The sequence below is a fragment of the Trematomus bernacchii genome, unplaced genomic scaffold (assembly GCF_902827165.1).
Source record: "Trematomus bernacchii unplaced genomic scaffold, fTreBer1.1, whole genome shotgun sequence".
NCBI classification, from domain to species: domain Eukaryota; kingdom Metazoa; phylum Chordata; class Actinopteri; order Perciformes; family Nototheniidae; genus Trematomus; species Trematomus bernacchii.
Window position 1 is genome coordinate 7,672,207 of NW_022987821.1, and position 24,396 is coordinate 7,696,602.

The following is a 24,396-nucleotide window of genomic DNA, read 5'->3' on the forward strand; positions in this document are numbered from 1 at the left end:
CTTCATGCTATCTGCACAAATGGTTGACATTAAACATTAAAACGACCAGGCAGTTCAGAGAGAATCAAAGGAAGGCAGGCAGGCAGCTTTGCATGACATTCTTCAGGACGTGTTTCATTGTGGTGATAGTGAGGGTAGTCTCTTGTGTTGACAAGACAGTAGTGACGGCCATCTTGGTGACGTGTGTTGTTGACCAGAGATCAGATGTAGTTCTTTGAGCGTTTCACACAAACAAATGTGTTACTTCACAGTTTTACGACACATTTTTTTTTTTTTTGACTTGCAAAATTATCTTTTAAATTGACAAACAACATATGTGTAATTCATGGCACAATTCAAACGGGATCGAAAGATAATCTTTCTCTCTCCATTGACTTCAATACATAATTTTTCCGAAATAAGGTCCCATGGAGGTCCACCGGAAGGGGAGGGACTTCGCCACTCTATAAGATCCCTCTGAGGTTTTGATTGGATGCTTTATGATCCGCTTGACCTTGTGTGTGTGTGGGAATAAAAGAGGAGAAGATACAGGGGGGAGGGTTATGAGGATTAGATCCACTTTACAGACAACATCATTTGATAAACCACCCGTCCCTTAGGGGCTTTGATAGATGAGCTACAAGTCCCCTGCCATATTATGCACAAGCACACACACACGCTAACTCTTTAGCTCCATTGTTTACCCGCTGACATTTAAAATTGATCGGCCTTTGTGCTGTCGGCCAACGTGGGAGTAAATGACACATGTGGAATGAGCTTATATTAAACCATCTGGGAGCTTTTATTTTGAAACACAGCTTCTATAGAGACCCTGTTAAGCTCAATATACCATGTAGGAGCTTTTATTTTGAAACACAGCTTCTATAGAGACCCTGTTAAGCTCAATATACCATGTAGGAGCTTTTATTTTGAAACACAGCTTCTATAGAGACCCTGTTAAGCTCAATATACCATGTAGGAGCTTTTATTTTGAAACACAACTTCTATAGAGACCCTGTTAAGCTCAATATACCATGTAGGAGCTTTTATTTTGAAAACCCAGCTTCTATAGAGACCCTGTTCAGCTCAATATACCATGTAGGAGCTTTTATTTTGAAACACAGCTTCTATAGAGACCCTGTTAAGCTCAATATACCATGTAGGAGCTTTTATTTTGAAACACAGCTTCTATAGAGACCCTGTTAAGCTCAATATACCATGTAGGAGCTTTTATTTTGAAACACAGCTTCTATAGAGACCCTGTTAAGCTCAATATACCATGTAGGAGCTTTTATTTTGAAACACAACTTCTATAGAGACCCTGTTAAGCTCAATATACCATGTAGGAGCTTTTATTTTGAAACACAGCTTCTATAGAGACCCTGTTAAGCTCAATATACCATGTAGGAGCTTTTATTTTGAAACACAGCTTCTATAGAGACCCTGTTAAGCTCAATATACCATGTAGGAGCTTTTATTTTGAAACACAGCTTCTATAGAGACCCTGTTAAGCTCAATATACCATGTAGGAGCTTTTATTTTGAAACACAGCTTCTATAGAGACCCTGTTAAGCTCAATATACCATGTAGGAGCTTTAATTTGAAACACAGCTTCTATAGAGACCCTGTTAAGCTCAATATACCATGTAGGAGCTTTTATTTTGAAACACAGCTTCGATAGAGACCCTGTTAAGCTCAATATACCATGTAGGAGCTTTTATTTTGAAAACCCAGCTTCTATAGAGACCCTGTTTAGCTCAGGTTAGCATCTGGGAGCTTTTATTATTATAGAGAGCTGATATTAAAGAAATGAGAAGATAGTGAGTCACATATTTTTTAAAGACGGTACAATAACTGGCTGTCTTTCTACACATTTATATGGGCTAGCTGTGTCTTTAACCCAACCTCCACAGCTGAAACCTTAGCTATTGTACCCCAAACGAGAGCAGAGGAAATTAGTTTGTAAGGCATCTGTGAATTAGGAGGCACAGAACCAGACAGCTACGATTCTGTCCAGACTAAAAGTCCCCGAGTTATTTTCTAAGCTTTGAGAAGAGCAACACACTTTTTACAAGAGTCAGCTGAAACCTTCAAATTGAGTTTGGAGTTGTTTGTACATCCTCTCCTGCAGTGTTTGGCCCTGAAGCATGTTATTTCCACCATTTGTGTCTCTTTTTATTGAGTTATATCTACAGTGGAGAGAGAGAAGAGATAAGATATGAGAAGCTTGGAGCCAAACTATGATTGTGTTTCTTTATGACTCCTAAAGTTGGCAGCCGTGGTTTGCATGTGTGGGTAGAGCCTAGGTGATGTTTAAGGATTGTAAACGTAGTTATTTCAGGGTGAGGCTCGCACACTGGCTTTGTGATCTCTGCAGGTTTTATGGCACTTTGTGTCGGCATGGCAGAGACTTCTTCTTTTACCCTTTTTCTTCTGGTCGTCCAAGTAATCTCTCCACTTCTGCTTTCTTGGAGGCTTTACAGAACTAACAGTAGCTTTGGCAGGCCTCATTCATCATCATCCGCAGAGGTGCGTGTGTGTGTGTGTGTGTGTGTGTCCCAATGTCTTCTCAATCCAGCACAGTAACATACTAAACCTATATGGGCTCACAAGGGCCACATTAAACCATGGATGTGTGAGTTTATAGGCCAATGTGAACATGTATACACAGTGAAAGTGCATGCTACAACCTGCCCTGCAATTCAACTGAGTCTTAAGACCAGTTAATTCCAGTGCTATTAAAATAAATATTTGATTAGATTTGCTGATGTAATATCCTCCCAGTCATGAATGTCTCATTTATGGGAACAGGGAAGGACTGAATAATGTATTGTTTACTTAATCATTTAAATACATCTCCACAGAACGGCAGTATGAAAATGTGGCATTTGAAACTGGACCTCCTGCTCAACCGTCATTCTAATTTATTAACTAGGCACTGCGATCCTGTTAAGCTTTTATTTTGAAAGTACGGCTTCAATAGCCGCGTTCACACCGGAGTACTTTCACCGTACTTTTCGCGTTTTAGTTCCGTGAGTACCCCTTATGTCGCGTTCACACCAAAAATCGTACTTAATCTCGGGTACTTTTACCCCCATTTTTAGAGCCAGCTCAGAGAGCGTACTTTTCTGTGGGTGAAAAGTCCTCCAAAAGTGCCCCAGTGCTGATTGGCTGGGCGAATTGCAAACCACGCCCGTACAACTCTGAAAATGTTGTGTGGAGACGCCATTGTTTTTCCTCGCTACAAAAACACAACGCTCCGTGCGTTGTGTTTGTTTTTGAAAGCAGTTATGGCAAGCATCAAGAAATGATGAGGAGGTGTCGGCGCTTCTGGAGATCTACGCAGAGGACGCGACCCAGGGAATGCACTGAAGCCAGTTCAGTAGCTTTCACTCGACCTGGGAATGTGCACAGCCCCACGGCACACACCGGCTAAAAATAAAGAAACTCGGGCAGGACTACAAACGGCGGATTCAGTGGCCAACGATGACGACCACGACGAAGGTAAAATCAACTACATGCACTGGGGTTTTAATCTGCACAATAATGGTCTCAGATGTACTTTTATTTGCTCAGTAGATCAAGCTAGCCATGCTAGCCATAATAGGCTAACACCGGCCCCGAGCACACAGTACACACACACTGTAACTTTGTCTTGAAAGAACGTTACGCATCGAACTGATGTTCACAATCATGTTTATTTCATAATATTCATCATATTTTATGTTTAACTTGCCTCAACAACATTAAACAAAGTTCAAGCATACATGAAGCACTCTTCAAAAAGGAACAATCCTCCGTGTTTGAACCTCTTAAATCGCTGCATAGCCGATTTATTTGGACTGGATTATCCCAGAGAGGCCAAACATTCTTTATAACACAGTTTCAGATTTGTGAAACCTTAATTCTATTTGTGAAAATAAAAAAAAGGGAGATTTCAGTGCTTTTTTTACATGTAGACCACATTAGACCAGGTCCTGATCTAAAACCACTATACCTAGACTCATCAAATCTGGACTGGATTATCCCAGAGAGTCAAAAGATTCTTTATAACACAGTTTCAGATTTGTGAAACCTTAATTCTATTTGTGAAAATACAAAAAACACATTCCTAGTATGTTGTAAAACTACATGGCGACTAAACTTGTATATTGTATATTGCTTATTTTCCCCTCTTAGGAAAGCGGACACGGGATGCGAATTTCTTTGACACCGCCCAGGCGTTGGAGGACCGGCGTGCCGTGGTGAATGAGTCGCTGCGTGGAGATCAGATGGTGCTGTTCACCAAGGCCCAGGAAACGGAGGACAAGATGCTCACCTCGATGGAGCGCCAGGCAGCAGATGGAGCGCCAGCAGCACCAGGATGAAGTGTGGGCGCTGCGCGATGAGGAAGCGTCGGCGCAGCGGCAGGATGAGCGACAAACTGCATTTAATAACAGTTTATTTGGTATAGTTTTTGTAAATACTGACACACGACACACAACGTTGCACTAAGGTGTGCATGCTGCTGGGAATATCCCTACACCTGGGACAGTTTATTTTATATTGTTATTACTGTTATGACTTTATTTTATATATGTTTACTGACATGTACAACTGACACTTTATTTACATTTAAAATTGTTCTATTTAATGTTATGTCTTGAGAGTGCAATAAAGAAAACCGACATGGCGATTAAGCTTATTTCTCCTGACACTTTATCTTTTGTGACCTGTGTAGCATCCTATACATCACATGTAAGTGATTATTCTGATACCATCATGTTTCATCGGTTATAAACTGGCAAAGCTTTATTTGTCATTTATTTATCATCAATGTTGCAACCTTGTGGGGGAATGGCAGGGGCACATACACAAATATGACAATTTATATAATTTTAAATATTATTTGACCTAAACTTTTAATCCCCCCCCCATTTCACACAACACAACATGGAGTCCACTATGGGCCAAAACTAACATGTATGTTTGCATAGTGTTTATGGCAGACGGATGCAGTGGGTCTCAGGAAGATATATAATAAAGGTGGGTTTGCTGCTGAGACTCCCTACACCTGGGAGTTTATTTTATATTGTTATTACTGTTATTATATAGTACAACTGACACTTTAGTTACATTTAAAATATTTCTATTTAATGTTATGTCTTGAGAGTGCAATAAAGAAAACCGACATGGCGATTAAACAGATCCTGTATCAGTTTTTCTTCTTCTTCTCTTGTTTTGTAGCGGGTTGCAAACAACTTTAAGGTGCTTACCGCCACCTACTGTACTTGTAATCTTCCCTCAGGGAAAAGTACTCCGGTGTGAACGCGATCTGTACTAAGTACCCTGGGGTTAAAAGCGCCAGGGCTCTTAGTGCCGGAACTAAGTACAGGAAAGTACTTGGTGTGAACGCGGCTTATAGAGACCCTGTAATGGCCAAGTTCGCATCTGGGAGCTTTTATTTTGAAAACCCAGCTTCTATAGAGACCCTGTAAAGCTTATTATACCATCTGGGAGCTTTTATTTTGAAAACCCAGCTTCTATAGAGACCCTGTAAAGCTTATTATACCATCTGGGAGCTTTTATTTTGAAAACCCAGCTTCTATAGAGAACCTGAAAAGGCCAAGTTAGCATCTGGGAGCTTTTATTTTGAAAAACGAGCTTCTATAGAGACCCTGAAAAGGCCAAGTTAGCATCTGAGAGCTTTTATTTTGAAAACCCAGCTTCTATAGAGACCCTGTAAAGGCCAAGTTAGCATCTGAAGGCTTTTATTTTGAAAACCCATCTTCTAAAGACACAATATAAACCATCTGGGAGCTTTTATTTTGAAAACCCTGCTTCTATAGAGACCCTTTTAAAGGCCAAGTTAGCATCTGAGAGCTTTTATTTTGAAAACACAGCTTCTATAGACCCTGTTTAGCTCAGGTTAGCATCTGGGAGCTTTTAATATCAAACCACAGCTCCCTCTTATGCTCTAGTTTCCTGGTTCAGACTCTTATTTTGAAGGTTCAGCCGTGTTATTATTATGCTTCCATGGACACACTTCAATTTCTCTGTGAGCATATGTGGTGTCCCAGCCAACATGTGGATGAATGAGGAACTGTGCTGTGTTATGTAACGCTTTGGCATTGACGGTCTCATTCCTGTGGTCAGAGACCTCAAAAAAGGAACTTCTGACTTTTCTCTAAACAACTTCTTCTCCTTAGTATTCCTTCTGTATCTAAAACTAAACTATGAAGTATCAAACTGTTCAAAAGTGGTTGAAAAGCTCTGTCTTCTCACCACTCCCTTGCAATTCTGCAGAACTGGTCTGATATTCAACACATGACACGAACACGCAGTGCTACTGTTGCACTTTTTTCAGCAGCAGCGTGCATTTTCCTTTGCAATTAAGGTGGGTGTGTGCAGCCACGTGGAAGCATTTAGACGTGCTGAGTTCAAAGACAGGGCCGCAGACAGAGTTAGGAAGCAGGGAATAAGGGAACGAGACAGAAAGAGATTATTATTTTGATAATGGAAGGATATTGCTGATAATAATAATACAACAAATAAAGATTAAAGGGGATGTCGCTCGTAAAAAGCCAATCTAAAAAGATGTGTCTTCAGCTGTTGTTGATAAAGAGACACTCACTGTGCGAGAGAAAGAGGGGGATTTCAGCAACCGAGTGATAGAAAAAGATGCATTCAGGCGCACATCCGACTCCCACAGAAGCTTTTTGTAATTCGCCGACAGCCACTGAGCGAGCAGACACTGTCCGGGAATCTTTTTTTTATATAATTGCAGTGAATGCGTTCCCCAGTGAGGAGGCTAGTCGAGCCAACAGTGGAAGAGCTGGGCCCCATTATGGATAATCACTGTTCTGTTTCACAAAACCACCGAATCAGTCGTTTCAATTAATTACGAGTGCATTTTTGGAGCAGTGGCGGTAGCTTGTGGTGAAAATAATCTGTGCAATTTTGACCTATTTGTCTTCTTGTTTCCGTCTTACAGATATTAATCACTTCCTGTATTTGATTCTTAATGTGCTTTAAAAACATCTTAGCCTCCTTGTCATCGTACCCACTTTTTCCAGTTTGGCACGGCAACTACCCGAGTGTTGTTGTTTTAAACACAATGAGAAATGAATATCAGCCGCTAGCAAAATGCTGCCAGGCTTATCATCGCCACCCTGGAAGAAAGCCCACACTAATTTGGCCACAAATGAATCCGTCTGAGGTTTAAAAACGACTCTTTACTTCACTTGTTGGTGTTGGAAACAGTCCTTAGCTTCAGGCATGACTCCGGTTTTTCTAATCTGATAATTGCCGTTGCTTTACGAGGTTTGTTTTTCTCTTCCACCTGAAAACTAGAACCTAAATTAACGGAGCGAGGCAGTGAAGGATGGGGAAAAGTAGTTCTTCCTTTGGGATAAATTCAACCGGTCTATATGCGTAGTGATTCGGTTTTGTGGTTCCTCTTTCCAGCTGTTATTCTGCCCCCATTAAAACAGTCATAATATATTTTGAGGGCTTTGAATTCTTCCCAGAAACACAAATCAAATAAAAGAGATTCCAGTCTTCGTATTTCTGTTTTTTTCTGTTTTGCATTCCCTTCCCAAAGCAGTTTTGTCTGGCGTCTAAAGTGGACTGAATCTATACTGAAATGTTCAAACACCTGTCATATCATTAGCTAGATAGTTAACTGGAATTAAGCGATGGGAACCAGTGCTAAGTGGGAATGTTAAGAGTTTGGAAAGCAGCTTAACCCCAAGTGTCAGTGAGATTTCCCCCCACTTGATGGCTTCTTAATACTCCTTTTCAAGGCCTCTCTCTGTCTCAGTTATCTTTCAGTAGGTAAAGTGTGTCTTAATGTCTTTCCTCGCCCCTTCCTCGCCTCCGAAATGGATATTTTCCAGAAGCCTCCGTGGAATTCAATGGCGTCTCCCCTGCTGTGTTTCTCCGAGAAACTAGAAGAGGAATGTGAAGTTTGGGAAGAAAAAGTAGTCCTTTTTTCTCTTACTCGTATCATCACTCTCAGACTTCATTCCTCTCTCTCTCTCTCTCTCTCTCTCTCTCTCTCTCTCTCTCTCTCTCTCTCTCTCTCTCTCTCTCTCTCTCTCTCTCTCTCTCTCTCTCTCTCTCTCTCTCTCTCTCTCTCTCTCTCTCTCTCTCTCTCTCTCTCTCTCTCTCTCTCTGTGTCCAGGCATTTCATCATCCTCTCATCATTCCCATCATAATTTAATGCAGACTGGTTGTTCCTTGTCATATTGGGAACTTCCAGAGTTGCATCCCACTGTCACCGCTCTGCTAGATTTGTCTGTGATTGATTGATTTCTTTAAAGTTTGTTTATCCCTACTTGAGTGAGCTTTCTGGCGCTTTGTCAATGCTTTAAAAGGAACATTTAATTCAAAGTTAAGTGGCTGCAGAGATTGTTACACTGGTGTTTATGGTAACGAGTGTATATTTGATGTCACTGGGAGATAATTATATTAAAGATTGTTGCATATTTGAGTTCCCTACCCTTACTGGTAAATCATCCGTGTCTTATACCACACACACACACACATGCAGTATGTGTTTACCGCAAGCATACTTTTCATTATTCAATTGTGTTTCCACACCCTTTCTCTGGCTCGTAAATCATCTGTTTCGGCAACACGTGCCCAAAGAAAAACACATGCGATCTTTAACATCTGTGACTCGCTTTTTAATGGCTGCTTCTTTTCTGTGAGGTTAAACAGGGTGAGTAAAATAAGACAACTTCAGTAAAAGTATCTGCACAATTTGTGATGTTGTTGAGCTGTTTTTGTAATAACCTTTCTATCTGTTACTCCTTCAAGTACTTGTATTTGGTTGATAATCATCCTCTTGATCTTGGAACTACAAATCCCATGATGCTTTGGGGCAAGTATTAAGTTATAATGGGTGTTTTTGCAGATTAGTGCCATTAAAAGTATGCAGAATAAGCTTATAGTATTTCTACAGACAACTATCTCTGGAATATTTTCAAGTGAAGAAAACCTTAAAGGAATTGTAGTTCTTGAGTTACAAATAGCGCTATTTCTCACGGTCTTTGACAAGATTTCTACCTTAATATCCGCAAGGACATCAGAGATTATAATGTCCTCAGAATGCGTAGGTCACACTGAAAGTATTTGTACAATGTGAAGCATGTCTGTCTCACTTATTACCATACAGTGGGTGCAGGGTGAAGGACATGCACCACAAGGTTGTCTTGAATGACTAATAATAACACATCGTTGCCATGTTAAAGCTTAAAGCATGCAGCAGCTCACGGTACTGTGAGACACTTAAGATAAAAGCTTGCAACACGACTATTTTATCATCCTTTGTCTAGAGGAAGCTTCTGCAGTGAGATTTACACACCTCATAATTGCACGAGACGTTGAACAAAGTTCTACAGGAGACACCAATTGCTTTTTTTAATTGTACAACATCGTGCACCCATCTGCCGCTTGATTTAATTATCTACCTCTAGTGTGTGTGTGTGTGGTTGTGTGTGTGTCAGACAGCTTGTAGCCTGTAGGCATTTCTCTTCATCCCACATCAGTTTGATTTCCCACAGTGCCTTGCTGTCACTGCTAGCAGGTATTTTTGCTAGACACGCTGTTTATTCAACAGTCCAGTTTTACGTATTACGTGTCCATCTGTTTGAGTTGTGGACCCTGGTGTGGAGGAGCTGGCCTCTGACGTCTTGCCACAGGGTTAAGCCGTTTAACCTAATCCGAACGAGAGGATCTTATTGGCTGACAGTCGAGGAAGGAGGAAGCCTCTCCCAGCTGTCCTGCTGTTCAGTGATACTCTGTTTCTCTTGAGGGGAAGTTGTCGTGTTTAGGCTAGGGGCGTTATTTTATTTGTTTTAAATGAAGGACAGCTACTAAAAAAAGCTAAGGCAATATATGAAAGGTTTTGCATGAAATCACGTGAAATGACAGCCATAAAAACATGTTCCGTTTCTAAATAGTCAGTCAAATAAAACTGTACCATCAGTTCAAAAGCTGGAGGACAATGACTTTAACATAACAGATTTTTAATGGACTACTTTGGATGCTCCTTTTAGAAAATATCCAATGTCTTGTGGCTATTAAACATAGCAGCGACTCAATTATTGTTCCGCCTTGGGGAACCACTCCTCAACTAAATGGTCTGAGAATAGGACAAAATGATCGCCTAAAAACTCTACGAAAAGACGTTTTTTGGATCCAAACGTTAAGCTTTCCTCCGTAGGAATGATGTCCGTAGGTCATGCTGGATGTTGCTGTAAATCACGCTGTGCCTTCTGTGGATTTTTGGCCTTTTGACCTGCTTTCGAGCAGCAGGACACAGCGGACCCTCTGGTGGGAAACCTTCAGAGTTTCATCATAAGGAAAACCATGGAAATACAAAACCCTGTACAGTTTTACAGCTCAAATGACTGCTTTCACACAGGAGTTGAGCGAAGGTTCAGGTGGTTCCCTGGCGCTCTCTCAGCGGGGGGAAGCTATCTCTTTCATTTTCTTTCTCTTGGTCACATAACCTTGAATTTAGCACTTTTTTTAGTACCAAATCGATGGATTCCTGGACAGTTTTTCGACCATTACTGCTAGATTGTGAGTTAAATAAAACATCCGGTAATGAGACAAGTTTAGTTATAACTCTTAAGCCGGACAAAGACCCTTACTGGAATAAAAAGCAGAACCTGAGCAGCTTCGAGGTGTTTTTTGTTCCCCCCCCCCCTGTGGAGATTTCTTATCATCAGTCTCACCCATCTGGTTTCTGTCCATGTTGACATTAGTGCACGACGACAGAGAAGTACCCTCCAAAGATTCCCCTTCCTTCATGCCAGTGTCATGCATGTCTTTTAGAAAATCACAATTGTGCAAAAAAACGGCGAGAAATGTTGATTTAAAGTCTCATTACTCGAGGATTTTTTGCAGTGGACGACTTTGTAAATCATCGAAGTGTGAACACTGCAAATGTGTGTTCATTCTTTAGGGGGTGGGATTTTATTTCATAGGTAATTTGCATCAGTGACGCTGTGGGGCTCTGAGTAAACCCTCAGCACACCAGGGCAGATGGTGAGAATATTTAACTTGGCTATAGTTTGCAGTAGGGCTGTGCAATTAATCGTATTTTAATCTCGATTACGATTTTGGCTTGCAACGATTACGAAAACAACGTAATCGAAATAAAACTATTATTATTTCTATAAAAAAAAAATGTAATTAAATTTCAGGGTAATCAACTGTTAAAAACATACTGTTCACATTTTTGTTTCAATAAATGGATGTTTTCAAAGTAAATGGATAATCGTTTTTAATAATCGTGATATCAATTATTGACCAAAATAATCGTGATTAGGATTTTTGCCATAATCGCACAGCCCTAGTTTGCAGGGAAAGGATCCAACGTGAGGAATAAGGAAGGGGAGCAGGATGAATAGGTAAAATACGTTCTTGTTTTGGCAGAATAGGAGGTCCTGGTGTGACTGTTTTACTAACATAGAGCCCTCTTACTATAATTGATGCATTTTCATTAGCCATTAATCTGTAACATAAAGGAAGCTTTGGCGACACAGTGACAATAGCAGAGAATAGAGAGCAAAGAGAGAAAGTGAAGTGATATATACGTGTCGGTTTTCTCAGCCTCAAGAGGACTGGATCGTAGAAAAGAGAGACTTTGATTTACAACATCCAAGTTTAGCCAAGAACTAACCTTGTAGCATGATGGTGGCTTAAAAGGAAGTAGGACAGGAAGTGTGTTTGCTAAGGAGACCAAGATGTGGTGACATATTCCACATCTTGCATTATTATGTTCAAAGTGTCATGGTTTTGCTGATGCAGTCAACTCCAACCCTTGTTTATTGTTATTGGTATCGAACACAATCAACCTGCCAGTGGACTGTAATTGGTGTTTTTATACCCAAACATACATTTTGTTTAACGGGCACCACTATCATTTGAGTGTTTGCTGCGAGAAACAAGAAAGGCAATGACAATCAGAGCTTCCTTTACTCGTACCACAGAGGGGAAACGTACAGCAAAGTGAAGATGGAGATAAGGTCGAACACTATTAGATTAAAAAGACGCATTGCTGACAGACATGCTGGTTTTTTCCGGAGCTACTTTGACGACTTGAAGCCAGAGAACTGCTAGCCTTGTAATTATCTTAAAAGACAACGTTCATGTTGGTGTGAGGCCCGAAAAAGGACAGCTGTGTGAAACTGGACCCTGCCTTTAAGGACACATCCATGGACATTGCATGCTGGTTTTTACAGCAGGAACGTCTGACTCCAACATGTTTTTCAGACTTTAATTGAACATCTGCACGCACACCCCAATGAATGTGTCTCTGTGTGCAGGGGAAGTGCTCAATATGTCTGTGTTTGCAGAGCATCGTTCCTCCTAGATAAGACAAATCACGCTGCAAGATACCATAGAAATGTGTCTCTGTGTGCGAGTGGCTGACTTATTAGAAAAGGCTCATTGATGGTCGTTGCTGAATGAAGTGATTGTGATCTGAACTGAAAGGCCCTCAGTGACCTCAACTCACGTAAACACCACTTATTTTTAGACCCTAAAACTCTCCAACTATGACCTTGTAGGAGATTATCACTTTCCCTATGTGTTATCCAATAAGAGCCTATTCTTATCCTCCTATTTTATTATTAACAATAGTTATATATCTCATGTTTGACCTCACCATTTCCTTTAGTGAAACTGCTGCCAAGATGAGAGCAGGCCGTTCCTTTTTGAGTGCCTCTTTTAGTTTAGAAAGCAGCGTTGACTTCTTGGTACATTGTTTTTTTAAAGTCTGAACGGTCAGGATGGCACATAGGAGCAGTTTGTTATATATCCAGGGTTATATTTTCCATATTCAGTGTTATTTTGATCCAGAAAGTGCAGTTGCAAGTTGTTTTTATGTAGGACAAGAAGGCTGGGTTTCTTCTTTGTTAATCTGCTGTCTTAATATGGCCCCTTGCTAATCAATGATATTCATAACACTCATTGCATTCTACGTGGACAGGTGTATAAATGGACCGAAACAAACAAACTAAGTGTCATAAAAACAGACTTTTCCAACACAGCTTTCCACAGGAAGAGATAAAAGACATCCTTTTCCGCAACAAGAATCCATGACCTTTTGATCTTGAGCGTTTAAGACGTTGCGTGTCACAGAGTGGACTAGAGAGGGGGATTAAGAACTGAGCGGATAGATGGTATTATCTCACTTATTAGGGAACTATTGGGAGTGAACAACACAGCTTTCATGTTTCTTTGTGGTAGTTATATCAGTAATATAGCCTCCAGCAGGATGAGAGAACCCTTTGTTTCACATCATCCAACTTCTCTCTCATTTCAGGCTTTTAACATTTAAATGTTCTGCCCTCTTTCCATGCAGCTTTGACGTTTAAAGCCAAGCTACCGTTTGTTATTTTTGGATTGGTTGCTTCTGTGTCCAAAAAAGAGCTGAATATGAACACGCCCATTTTGGTTTTTAATAGATCCTCACTTTCCAGCACTCTCACATTTTCATTACAGCGTCACACAATGAAATGTAAGGTCTTGTCTTTTTTTCCTGTGACTTGCCACCACCCTCATGAACAAATGTAAGTTTAGCACCAGGCTTGTGACACATCATATGTTCGTGTCGCTGGTGTTATTTTAACTGGTTTTGATATTTAAAGATTTCACCACCATTCCCACAATGCCATTCCCCCTCTGCATTCCCGTGTCTTACGTTACTTGAATGTGATACGGGATATCTCCCCGTTGCATTTACACCGGCTTACTGTAGTTATTGGAGAAGGCTTTGCCGATATTAAAGGAAATTGCTTTTGACCCAAACATACTTGGAAATCTTCCTCTGTCAATTCTCGAACGACAGGATTTGCTGCACAGACGGTTTCCAAACACGGTCTCCAAAGTACACACAAATAAGTAGAAACGGACCAATACTGACGGTGTATAAAACTCTATAAAGTCTAAACTCCTGTGCCTGTGACTCTCCGCCAAGCCCAACATTGTTGTACAGAAAAACTGGAACCTGTATTGTTTAATTTGGACTTGTAATACTGAAATGTTCATGCCAGCTTTAATGAAACTAATTGAGCAGTTTGATCCAAAAACAAGCGACAAAAAATGTAGTTTTCTCACACAAATAAACACAGACAGTATGCTCTTGGATTCCCTTTCAATTCCTCTCTCTCCGAACCTCATTTAAACCGAGATTACTACGACCCAAATCTGGATCCTGTCCAAACTCCAGGGATCCTCAAGCTTTTTTGCCCCTGGCATCTGTCAAGTGAAGCTCTCCGGTCTTAATATCATGACATTCACACGGGATGTCCGTCAGTCTGTTTGTGTCCTCGCTATTTCACAGCAGAATCACGTTGGACAGCTTGTGATCCACTAGAATGGTTGTTCCTTGAGGCCTGAGTGTGTGTGTGTGTGTGCAGTAAGTGTGTGTGTGTGTGTGTGTGTGTGTGTGTGTGGGTGTGTCCCTACAGACCACACAGAAACAGATGGACACACGGTAGCCAGATGGTGACAGACTCACACCTTAACCTTCACCGCTCTGATTCCTCTCCTCCTCATTTCTCCTCTCTGCATTCTTCACCAGCTCCTTTTCCAACTAAAGATTACATTACATTCAACAGTATTGTCATTGCATTAAGAGTACAACGAAATGCAGTAGGCATCCAACCAGAAAGTGCAAAGAGTATTAAAGGTGGCAAGAGGTTTCAAGAACAATTTATTAGTCAATATGAATAGCCTGATATGACATCTACTTGCTCTGCACATGCTAACGTATTTGTGTTTTTAAATGTCCTGCATTGTCCTCTTTTCTAGACTTCTAAAATACATTATTTAGTGAAACTGAAAGAGGAGAAGTGTGTAAAATATACAGTATCTACTATAATTATATCTTCTGTAAAAGTAAGGAATGCTTGCCATCCTGTAACTACATCTTCACTTTACTAGCGCCTCATAAGCCTCCCTGAATGTATAATGGTACGCTGTAACTCTTCAGGGACGTACCATTTAGTTTGAACGGGAAATTATTCTGGGCTAATTCTGGGTTTACCTCCACGTCTGTGTCTATTTTGGAAACCCCAAATCCAACGGTATATTCATGATAACAGAGAAATGCATACTCTACGTTACCAGCATCAGGTATAGCTGCATCATTAGACACAGAACACACACACACACACACACACACACACACACACACACACACACACACACACACACACACACACACACACACACACACACACACACACACACACACACACACACACACACACACACACACACACACACACACCACACACACACACACACACACACACACACACACACACACACACACACACACACACACACACACACACACACACACACTTTTCCTGAAGCATTGTGGTTGTTTCCGAGCATTCCCAGCTGAGCTTGAGCCTCCAGCTATTCATTAGACCTGGACCTCGCAGGAAGGTCAAAGGTCAGCAGCTCGTTAAGTGAGGAGAAGCTCGTTAGAGGAAATGGCATCCACAGGTCAAGCTTTATTTTCAGTGTCTCTCACCTCTTCTGCTTCTTTTTTAAGGGGGCTCTAATATGGTAATTATCAGGTTTCATATTTGTAATTTGTACGAGAGAAACTCCTTCAAGGATTAAAGCCTTTGCAGAACATGAATTAAAACCCATATAACACACTACAGGGAAGGGAACACCCCCCAAAAAACATAACATTTAAATACAGATATCCAGAAAGGTAGATAACACACTTCAAATCACTTCTCTAAAACCTCACAATCCAGTTATCAGCACTTTCCCGAATGAGATGCTGCACCCTCTTTTGTTTAAATCTAATTATTTGTTTCCACCTCTCTCCTCTCGCAGCAACGCTCTCCCGGCAAAGCGCTGTTCGACCTGGTGTGTGTCCATCTCAACGTGGTGGAGGGAGACTACTTCGGACTGGAATACCAGGACCATCGCAAGATGATGGTGAGACACACCTCTCCAGTTGAATGTATATCGTCCACTATGTGTCTGTCCCTTTAGTAGATATAAGAGGGTATCTTAATGTATTCTGTATAGTGTCTAGATACTCTTCTGAATATGTCTTTTCTACTGTATCCTTTTCTACTGTCATTATGATTACCTAAAACATGTACATAAATAGTATTTCTCAGCTATTTCATGTCCCTTTTCTGAAGAGAATTCATATGATAAACAATTATCTCTGTTATATTTTCCCTGGTTTGAAAGACCACATGACTTAGGCAGATCTGCATTAAGCATGTCAACTGTTTTTACAGTACATTCGGAGGTTTTACCGCCACGTCTCCAATTAGCTCGGAGCAAGGTTTCCTTCCCGCAAGTTAACTCTAGTTTTAATCACATGGGTCGCCGTTCTGCACGCATTCAGCCTCGTGAAACTTCTTTACTTTCATCTGTGTGGATTTAAGCATTCACCTGCAGTCTGTCTCTCCACCTATTTCATGCAGACTGCAGCTGGTTGTAATCATTTGCAGATGCTTTTGTCTCTTGTCTTGCTTGTAAAATCTGCATTAGTGCATGTAAACGCTAGTTAGCAGTCGGGCCTATTCACGCCCTCGATATGCAATACAAATACTTCAGTGTGCTGAAACACAGGACTCTCACTGTGCATGCGAGTGCCTCGGGCAATACAAACCAATTGGAACAAATGATGTAATGCTGCAGAAATAAGGACAACTTTGTCAGCCTGTCACTCAAATACATACGGCTATACATTGAGTGCATAACTGATGTTTTTTATGGTCGTTAGTGTGAATTTTATAGGTGTAATAAATAACCCACAGTCAAATATACTCCCATATCAAAAGCCACACGCTGCATTTTAAGGAATGACATTTTACCGTTTGTAAACTGGAGATTTGTCTTTATTTCTTTCAGTTAATTTACTCTAATAAATGTGAAATGCTCACCTAGAGATCATTCTAGTAGGTGCAAAGCAAGTCATCTACATGCATATATGGGACCAACATCTTAACAGAAGTACAGAGTCATTTTGACAGCTGAATTTCAGTAAAGAAAATCTTAAAATTCCACTTTTTTATGTTTTAGAAGTTAAAATAAACTAAGCTGTGTTTTTTGCAGGTGTGGCTGGATTTGTTGAAGCCGACGCTCAAACAGCTCAGACGTAAGTATGACACAAACACACAAGGGTGTAACTTTGGTTGGAGAAGTGGGGGGGACACAAAACAGGGGGTCCTCCGCAATGAAACATTTTCTCGATTTAATTCCATTTCCTGCCTTTCTACAAATATATTAGGGACTATAGTGTTAACAAATCCAAGAAAAATGTGTAGTGTATATAATGAGTGTGCACACTTATCTAGTATCCTATCCATGTGAACCTGTTTTACGACAGGAGAGAGCTCTCCCTCTCCTTATTGTTGAAACAGCTTCTAATCTAGGTTAGCTCCGGGCTAGCACCAGATGCTAACAACAACCCACGTAACTCTCTAAGTCTCTCTCTCTCTCTCTCTCTCTCTCTCTCTCTCTCTCTCTCTCTCTCTCTCTCTCTCTCTCTCTCTCTCTCTCTCTCTCTCTCTCTCTGTCTCTCTCTCTATATATATTTGTCTGTCTCTCTCTCACTCTCTCAAAGTCCGACAGGAAAGAGCTCTCCCTCTCCTTATTGTTGAAACAGCTACTAATCTCCATTAGCTCCGGGCTAGCACCAGATGCTAACAACAACCCACGTAACTCTCTCTGTCTCTCTCTCTATATATTTGTCTGTCTCTCTCTCAGTCTCTCAAAGTCCGACAGGAAAGAGCTCTCCCTCTCCTTATTGTTGAAACAGCTACTAATCTCCGTTAGCTCCGAGCTAGCACCAAATGCTAACAACAACCCCCTCTCTCTCTCTTTCTATCTCTCTCTCACAAGATGCGCTCGTGCCACACACACAGACGCTCCTCCTTGACGATGACCGCTTGCGTAAAAAAATAATAATAAACACATTTAAAAAGTGGGGGGGACACAAATGGGATTTTGAAAAGTGGGAAATTACGCCCATGCAAACACAACATATGATGCTACATTTTTAGTTCCCGAATTAAATCCAGGTTAAAACCTATAATATATGAAAGTATGTTTGTGCTTTTCTGCATCTCCTCCCTCTCCCACGGTCTCTTCCCTATCAATCATCTCCTTTCCTTCTCCTTCTCCAGGACCTAAAAACACCATCCTTCGCTTCGTGGTGAAGTTCTTTCCTCCCGACCACACGCAGCTCTTGGAGGAACTGACTCGGTAAGGAACTTCTGCGATTAAAAAGTCGAGTTGTTTTTGCTTTTGGTCTTCCGTCCTTCCCCGAGTGTTTTTCAGTCCTTCAGGAGGACTTTCACAGCTGTGTTTACGTGCAAAGCAAAGGGCCTTTTTACAAACTGTTTGCGTCTTGTTTTGTCACCCGAATGAACCCAAACAAAGTGTTGGTGTGTCATCTGGAAACCAGGACTCTTGATTTTATTGCAGACCAGCTGAAAGGAGCTCTGAAAAACAGGCTTTTTCACTGTTAAAAGACTTCTGTTGCTTTGGACATATTTTAACTTCATATCAATCTCCGACATCCAGCTGTATTTGGAGGAACATAATTAGCATTTATAGATTGTATTATAAGGGAAAAAGGTGTTTCTCCATTTGCGTCCTTTTCAACTCCTCGTACAGAAAGTATAATCAGCATTCTTTAAAAGCAATATCATTCAATTTCATATCATATAACACTTTCTAGGGTCTGTTTTTATTCACTAATTAAGATTTTCAATAACACAAATAATGCTAAAACCGATTAATCATCATGTTTCTTTTCTAGTATTTCCCAGCAGTGTAGATCAATCATCCCTAATTCTATTATTACACTAAACTGATGCTTCCTGAAGTATTTAAACTGCACAGATCTTGACAAGCACGAGGTTTTTAATGTTATCGAGGCTTTGATTTGACTTCATCCTCCCTTTTGAAATTGCAGCAGCTGTGTTATGTTACTGCAGGAAATGCAATGCATGCCTCAAAGAGGGCAGAGCAGACGTCTTTGAATACTTTCCACTGACGTTGTTGGCATTTCAGACGGCCACTTTATTCCACTGATCTCATATCGAGTGTTAAACAGGAAGTGGGCACTCTCCTTTGTTTCACTCCCACAGCATCGCACTGGGTTTTCTTTAAAGGTTAATGTACGGACACAATATGTAGATGGACAGATTGATTTGAAGATGTGTTGGCCTGTTATCAACAATAGGACACTCGTCGCTCCGATATAATGGATGAAAGGTCTGATATAGATGAACAAGAAAGGAAATGCAGATGATTTTTGTTGTATTTCATGTTGTTATAATTGTATTTGCTTTAATAAGCGTGATGTAGTGTTCTTAAATAGTCCAAATGACTCCAGGCTAAAATAAAAATATATGAAAAGTCGCCAAAAGCCTCATTAAATGTATTGGAGAGATAATCATGCGGTTGTAAAAAAGGTTAAATTGGAGACACATAAAAAGCTGTTGTGGATCATTAATCACACACACACACACACACGCACACACACACACACACACACACACACAGACACACCAAGATTTATGGAGTGTGTGTGCTTTGTCCTTGGGCTCATTGTAGGTTCCTAAGTTAGCTTTCTGACACGGTTCTTTTAGTGTGTGTGTGTGTGTGTGTGTGTGTGTGTGTGTGTGTGTGTGTGTGTGTGTGTGTGTGTGTGTGTGTGTGTGTGTGTGTGTGTGTGTGTGTGTGTGTGTGTGTGTGTGTGTGTGTGTGTGTGTGTGTGTGTGTGTGTGTGTGTGTGTGTGTGTGTGTGTGTGTGTGTGTGTGTGTGTGTGTGTGTGTGTGTGTGTGTGTGTGTGTGTGTGTGTGTGTGTGTGTGTGTGTGTGTGTGTGTGTGTGTGTGTGTGTGTGTGTGTGTGTGTGTGTGTGTGTGTGTGTGTGTGTGTGTGTGTGTGTGTGATGTAGCCGGTTGTATAACGACTAACAGAAAAAGGCCATGTTTTCTTATTTTCTCTCTCTCTCTCTCTCTCTCTCTCTCTCTCTCTCTCTCTCTCTCTCTCTCCCCCTCTCTCTCTCCCTCTCCAGGTATCTGTTTGCCCTGCAGATTAAACGCGACCTGGCCTGCGGTCATCTCATCTGCAACGACACCAGCGCCGCTCTCATGGTCTCACACATCATTCAGTGTAAGAGCAACACACACATGCAGTCGCCGGTGAAATAACATACAAAACAACTTCCTTGATATCATCACATCAAATCAAAGTTTATTTATATAGCCCAATATCACATGACATGTTTGTATCAGTGGGTGTTTACAGATTAATAGACATAGATGAGTGTAAAAGACACACACACACACACACACACACACACACACACACACACTCCTGCAAACCCAGTGACTGACTCTTAATCACCACACACACACAAATGACGTATATTAATTTCAGCAGCACTAGTGTGTGTCTAGTCTCATTTTAAAGCTGTTTATTGAACCCTCCACACTTCCACTAATGGGGAAATGATAATCTGATAATCTTATGTTTGGGTTTGGCTCAGGCTCACACCAGCAGATTTCTAGCAGCATGAGACCCTGATCCGTCTGTTTCTCTCATTATTTCACCGACATAAAGCTTAGAATTAAACAAACACTTTATTTATTTCCATCCCCCCTGCATCTCTCCGTCTCTCCATCATTGTTATTCAGCACCATATGTTAAGGATGTTGGATTTATGGATTCAATTCAGACTTCTTGCAGACGGCTGGTGCACAGCATGCTGCACGAATATCACTCGGTTGCCTAGTAACTATAGCCAGTAACTATAGCCAGTAAACGCATCAGCACACACAGATGTAAGGAATAACAGTATAGAAACGGGGTAAAAACAACCTGTATATTTTTCTTTTTTGACTGATTCCTGTTTCCTTTGCACTCTGGATATTTTATCTCCTCATCCCCTTTCTTCTCCAAATAAATATTGAGTCTTTTCCTCCCCTTCCAGCTGAGATTGGAGATTTCGACGAGACCCAGAGCTGGCAGCATCTCCTGCACAATAAGTATCTGCCGGATCAGGACGCCATCAGAGACAAGATCACCGACTGCCACCGCAAGCATGTGTGAGTTAAAACATACGTGTTCACACATGCATGTACTGAATGTAGTATGTACAGTATGTGGATAAAAGGAGAGCATTCTACATGGTGGTAAAAAGTGCTATGGGATAAGGTTGAAATGTCAATAAGAAACAATCAATGGATAATGTATAGTATATGCAGATTGACTATGAGACACAATTTAGGAAATGCACATTTTAAATGCATGAATCCCATATATACAGGTCATGAAAAAGCAAAGCTACCTAATTAAAAAGTTACTTAATCAGGATTGTTTACTGGTAAATAGCTTGTCATGATTATCCTCATGTAAAACAATGCTTTAGCCTTCAGTGTGTGTGTGTGTGTGTGTGTGGCTTTAAGGTGTCGGAAGAAATAGTTTTTAACGTAAACACACACCGAGATGTTTATCAGTGTATTCAAATGTGCTCTCCAAACAAACCCAACCCATAAGTCTCCCCCCTGCAGAGATGGTTATCTCTTTAAACCACAACTGCTCTCACTCACACACACACACACACACACACACACACACACACACACACACACACACACACACACGCACACACTTTAATCCCTTCCCCGCAGAGGTGGCTATCTGCAAACATGCAACATTACACCCCTCCGTGCCCTTGGGACAACACATTAACACAGTAAATTAAACAGCTTTGAGATACTTTTTGTACTTTCACTTGAGTAACATTTTGAATGCAGGACTTTTACTTGTAACTGAGTATTCCTACACTCTGGTACTTCTACTTTTACTCAAGTACAACATCTGAGTCCTTCTCCCACCTCTCTAGCTGTGCTTTCACTTCCACTGTTTGCAAAAAAAATGCATTTCCTTGTTTTTTTTATCGATGCAAATTCCCCTAAAACCTGTACTTAACCACAGATAAGCTAACCACCACAGTTTGCACCCCACACTCTTTTCTGTGGGCTCCCCCTCCTCCTCATCTTCAATCGTTCAGCCTTTCCAAGCCCCTCATAGGAAGGAAGTGGCTAATTCAGCCGATCATACAGGAAACAGGAAGTTATTTCCACATTTGTAGGGAAACACGCTTCTGTTGTGACAGACTTCTCTCCCGCCCACAGTGGGTGATCGCCCTCTGATCTCATGGTGTGTTTTCATTACTGTTTGTTGTTTTTACAATCACAGTAAATCTGCAAAAGAAACATGGAACACCTGGTACATGAAATACCAACAAAGAAGAAACTCAAATGGTGGATCTTAGAATAGCATCTTATGATTGTTTTATCTCGTCCCCAGCGGACAGACTCCTGCAGAATCGGACTACCAGCTGCTGGAAATCGCCCGGCGTTTGGAGATGTACGGCGTTCGTCTTCATCCGGCCAAAGACCGAGAGGGAACCAAACTCAGTCTGGCCGTGGCGCACATCGGCGTGCTGGTTTTCCAGGTAAATGCATCGATATCTGATCCATATTTTGTAGTCATTTGTTTTTTTGTGGCATGCTTCCAATAATACACATTTTTTACACAACTTGTTTAAGAAATTGTGATTTATTTTAATGTAATGCACCATATACACCAAGGGGAATTCCTCCTATGCATTAGCAACTTGGCAATAAACCTGTTTCTGATTCTGAACATGTTGACGTTCCACCTTGTAAGATAATGCAAGTTTTTCATGCCTATTCATCTCCTAAATATCTTCTTCTTTATTAAAGGGGTACACAAAAATTAACGCCTTCAACTGGTCCAAGGTTCGCAAACTCAGCTTCAAACGCAAACGGTTTCTAATCAAGCTGAGAGCAGACCCCGCTGTAAGTTACGCGACACTTCCTCCATCCTTTTCATTCTTTATTTCCCACCTTCCCTCCATATGAAACGTATCTTTACCTCTTCCAGCAAAGCGCCCATCACGACACGCTGGAGTTCGCCATGGCCAGCAGGGATTGCTGTAAGATCTTCTGGAAGATCTGCGTAGAATATCACGCCTTCTTCAGACTCTTCGAGGAGCCGAAGCCCAAACCCAAACCCATCCTCTTCACCAGAGGGTCCTCGTTCCGCTTCAGGTAAGGAGAGGACGGGGAAAGAAAGGGATCTGACATTACAAAGTTTGCATTATGTTAGAAAACTCACTCGTCACCGGCTTGAGCTTCAATCTCAGGATCCATGTATTTGTGATCCTCTCCAGAATGGAAGTAGTCATCACATACAGAGCATCAACTAGTTCCTGAACAGTGTCCTTCACATGCTGATATCCAAGAGAGGGAGTTACACAGTCACAAGATGGAGGAATAGAAAGCAGTACATCCTGTCACGTACAAAATTCTCAAAATTCTGACTTTTTCTCAAAATTCTGACTTTTTCTCAAAAATCTAAAAAATCAGACTTTTTCTCAAAAATCTCAAAAATCAGACTTTTTCTCAAAAATCTCAAAAATCAGACTTTTTCTCAAAAAAATCAGACTTTTTCTCAAAAATCTGACTTTTTCTCAAAGATCAAAAAAATCTGACTTTTTCTCAAAAATCTGACTTTTTCTGAATACTTAAAAATGTTAATAATCCCTGGTCCCTGGCTTGATCTTCAATCTCAGGATCCATGTATCTGTGATCCTCTCCAGAATGGAAGTAGTCATCACATACAGAGCATCAACTAGTTCCTGAACAGTGTCCTTCACATGCTGATATCCAAGAGAGGGAGTTACACAGTCACAAGATGGAGGAATAGAAAGCAGTATTCAATGTTTACTTCAGATTAGCTCCACGTCAGAAATGAGCATGCTTGTCATATGTCTATCTCCATAGAGGCTGAATCATCATGTTAATCACATAGCTATCATATGCCTCAAACAGTCCTGATGCTCTTCTAGGTAATCACACATCCTGTCATGTTCACAGCTACAGTTGATTTATAACCCTTGATAATATAGTCTGTGTGTATGTTATCTGAAATAAGACATTTTCTAATCTTAACGGCACTTATCTGGTTAAATAATTATATGAAAACACGTTTCAGCAATGCACCAAGAGATACAAAAAGGAAAGTAAAAGAGAATACATGTCCAAAACAGCTCACATATGAGGATTTGCAGAATGAACTTAAACAGATGTTGGCATTACTGGAATATGTAACAACCTAAAACATAAAGAATAGTAGTAGCAAATAAAGAGACATGTCATAATGTAAGACTCCATGTTGGCTTTGAGCAGATTCTTCAGGTGTTTAAGATGCAGAAGTGTCTCTGGCTTTATTGAAACTCTTTGGACTTTGTTACTGCTGAGTACATCGGCTCAATAATCAATTCACTGTCAGAGATTATCTGTAAAACACACTGTTG

The 24,396-nt window shown here is 40.9% G+C and overlaps 1 protein-coding gene across 3 annotated transcripts in view; it reads left to right on the forward strand.

Annotated features, from left to right (window-relative positions):
* The window catches only part of LOC117498896 (FERM, ARHGEF and pleckstrin domain-containing protein 1-like), a 56,256-nt gene that overhangs the window by 11,360 nt on the left and 20,500 nt on the right, over positions 1-24,396 (forward strand). For all 3 annotated transcript variants that reach the window (XM_034151057.1, XM_034151058.1, XM_034151059.1), the window contains exons 3-10: positions 15,844-15,948; positions 17,086-17,128; positions 18,159-18,237; positions 20,062-20,159; positions 20,980-21,094; positions 22,362-22,509; positions 22,781-22,876; positions 22,962-23,128. In XM_034151057.1, the coding sequence (XP_034006948.1) occupies positions 15,844-15,948; positions 17,086-17,128; positions 18,159-18,237; positions 20,062-20,159; positions 20,980-21,094; positions 22,362-22,509; positions 22,781-22,876; positions 22,962-23,128 (851 nt within the window). The remainder of the gene's footprint in view (positions 1-15,843; positions 15,949-17,085; positions 17,129-18,158; positions 18,238-20,061; positions 20,160-20,979; positions 21,095-22,361; positions 22,510-22,780; positions 22,877-22,961; positions 23,129-24,396) is intronic.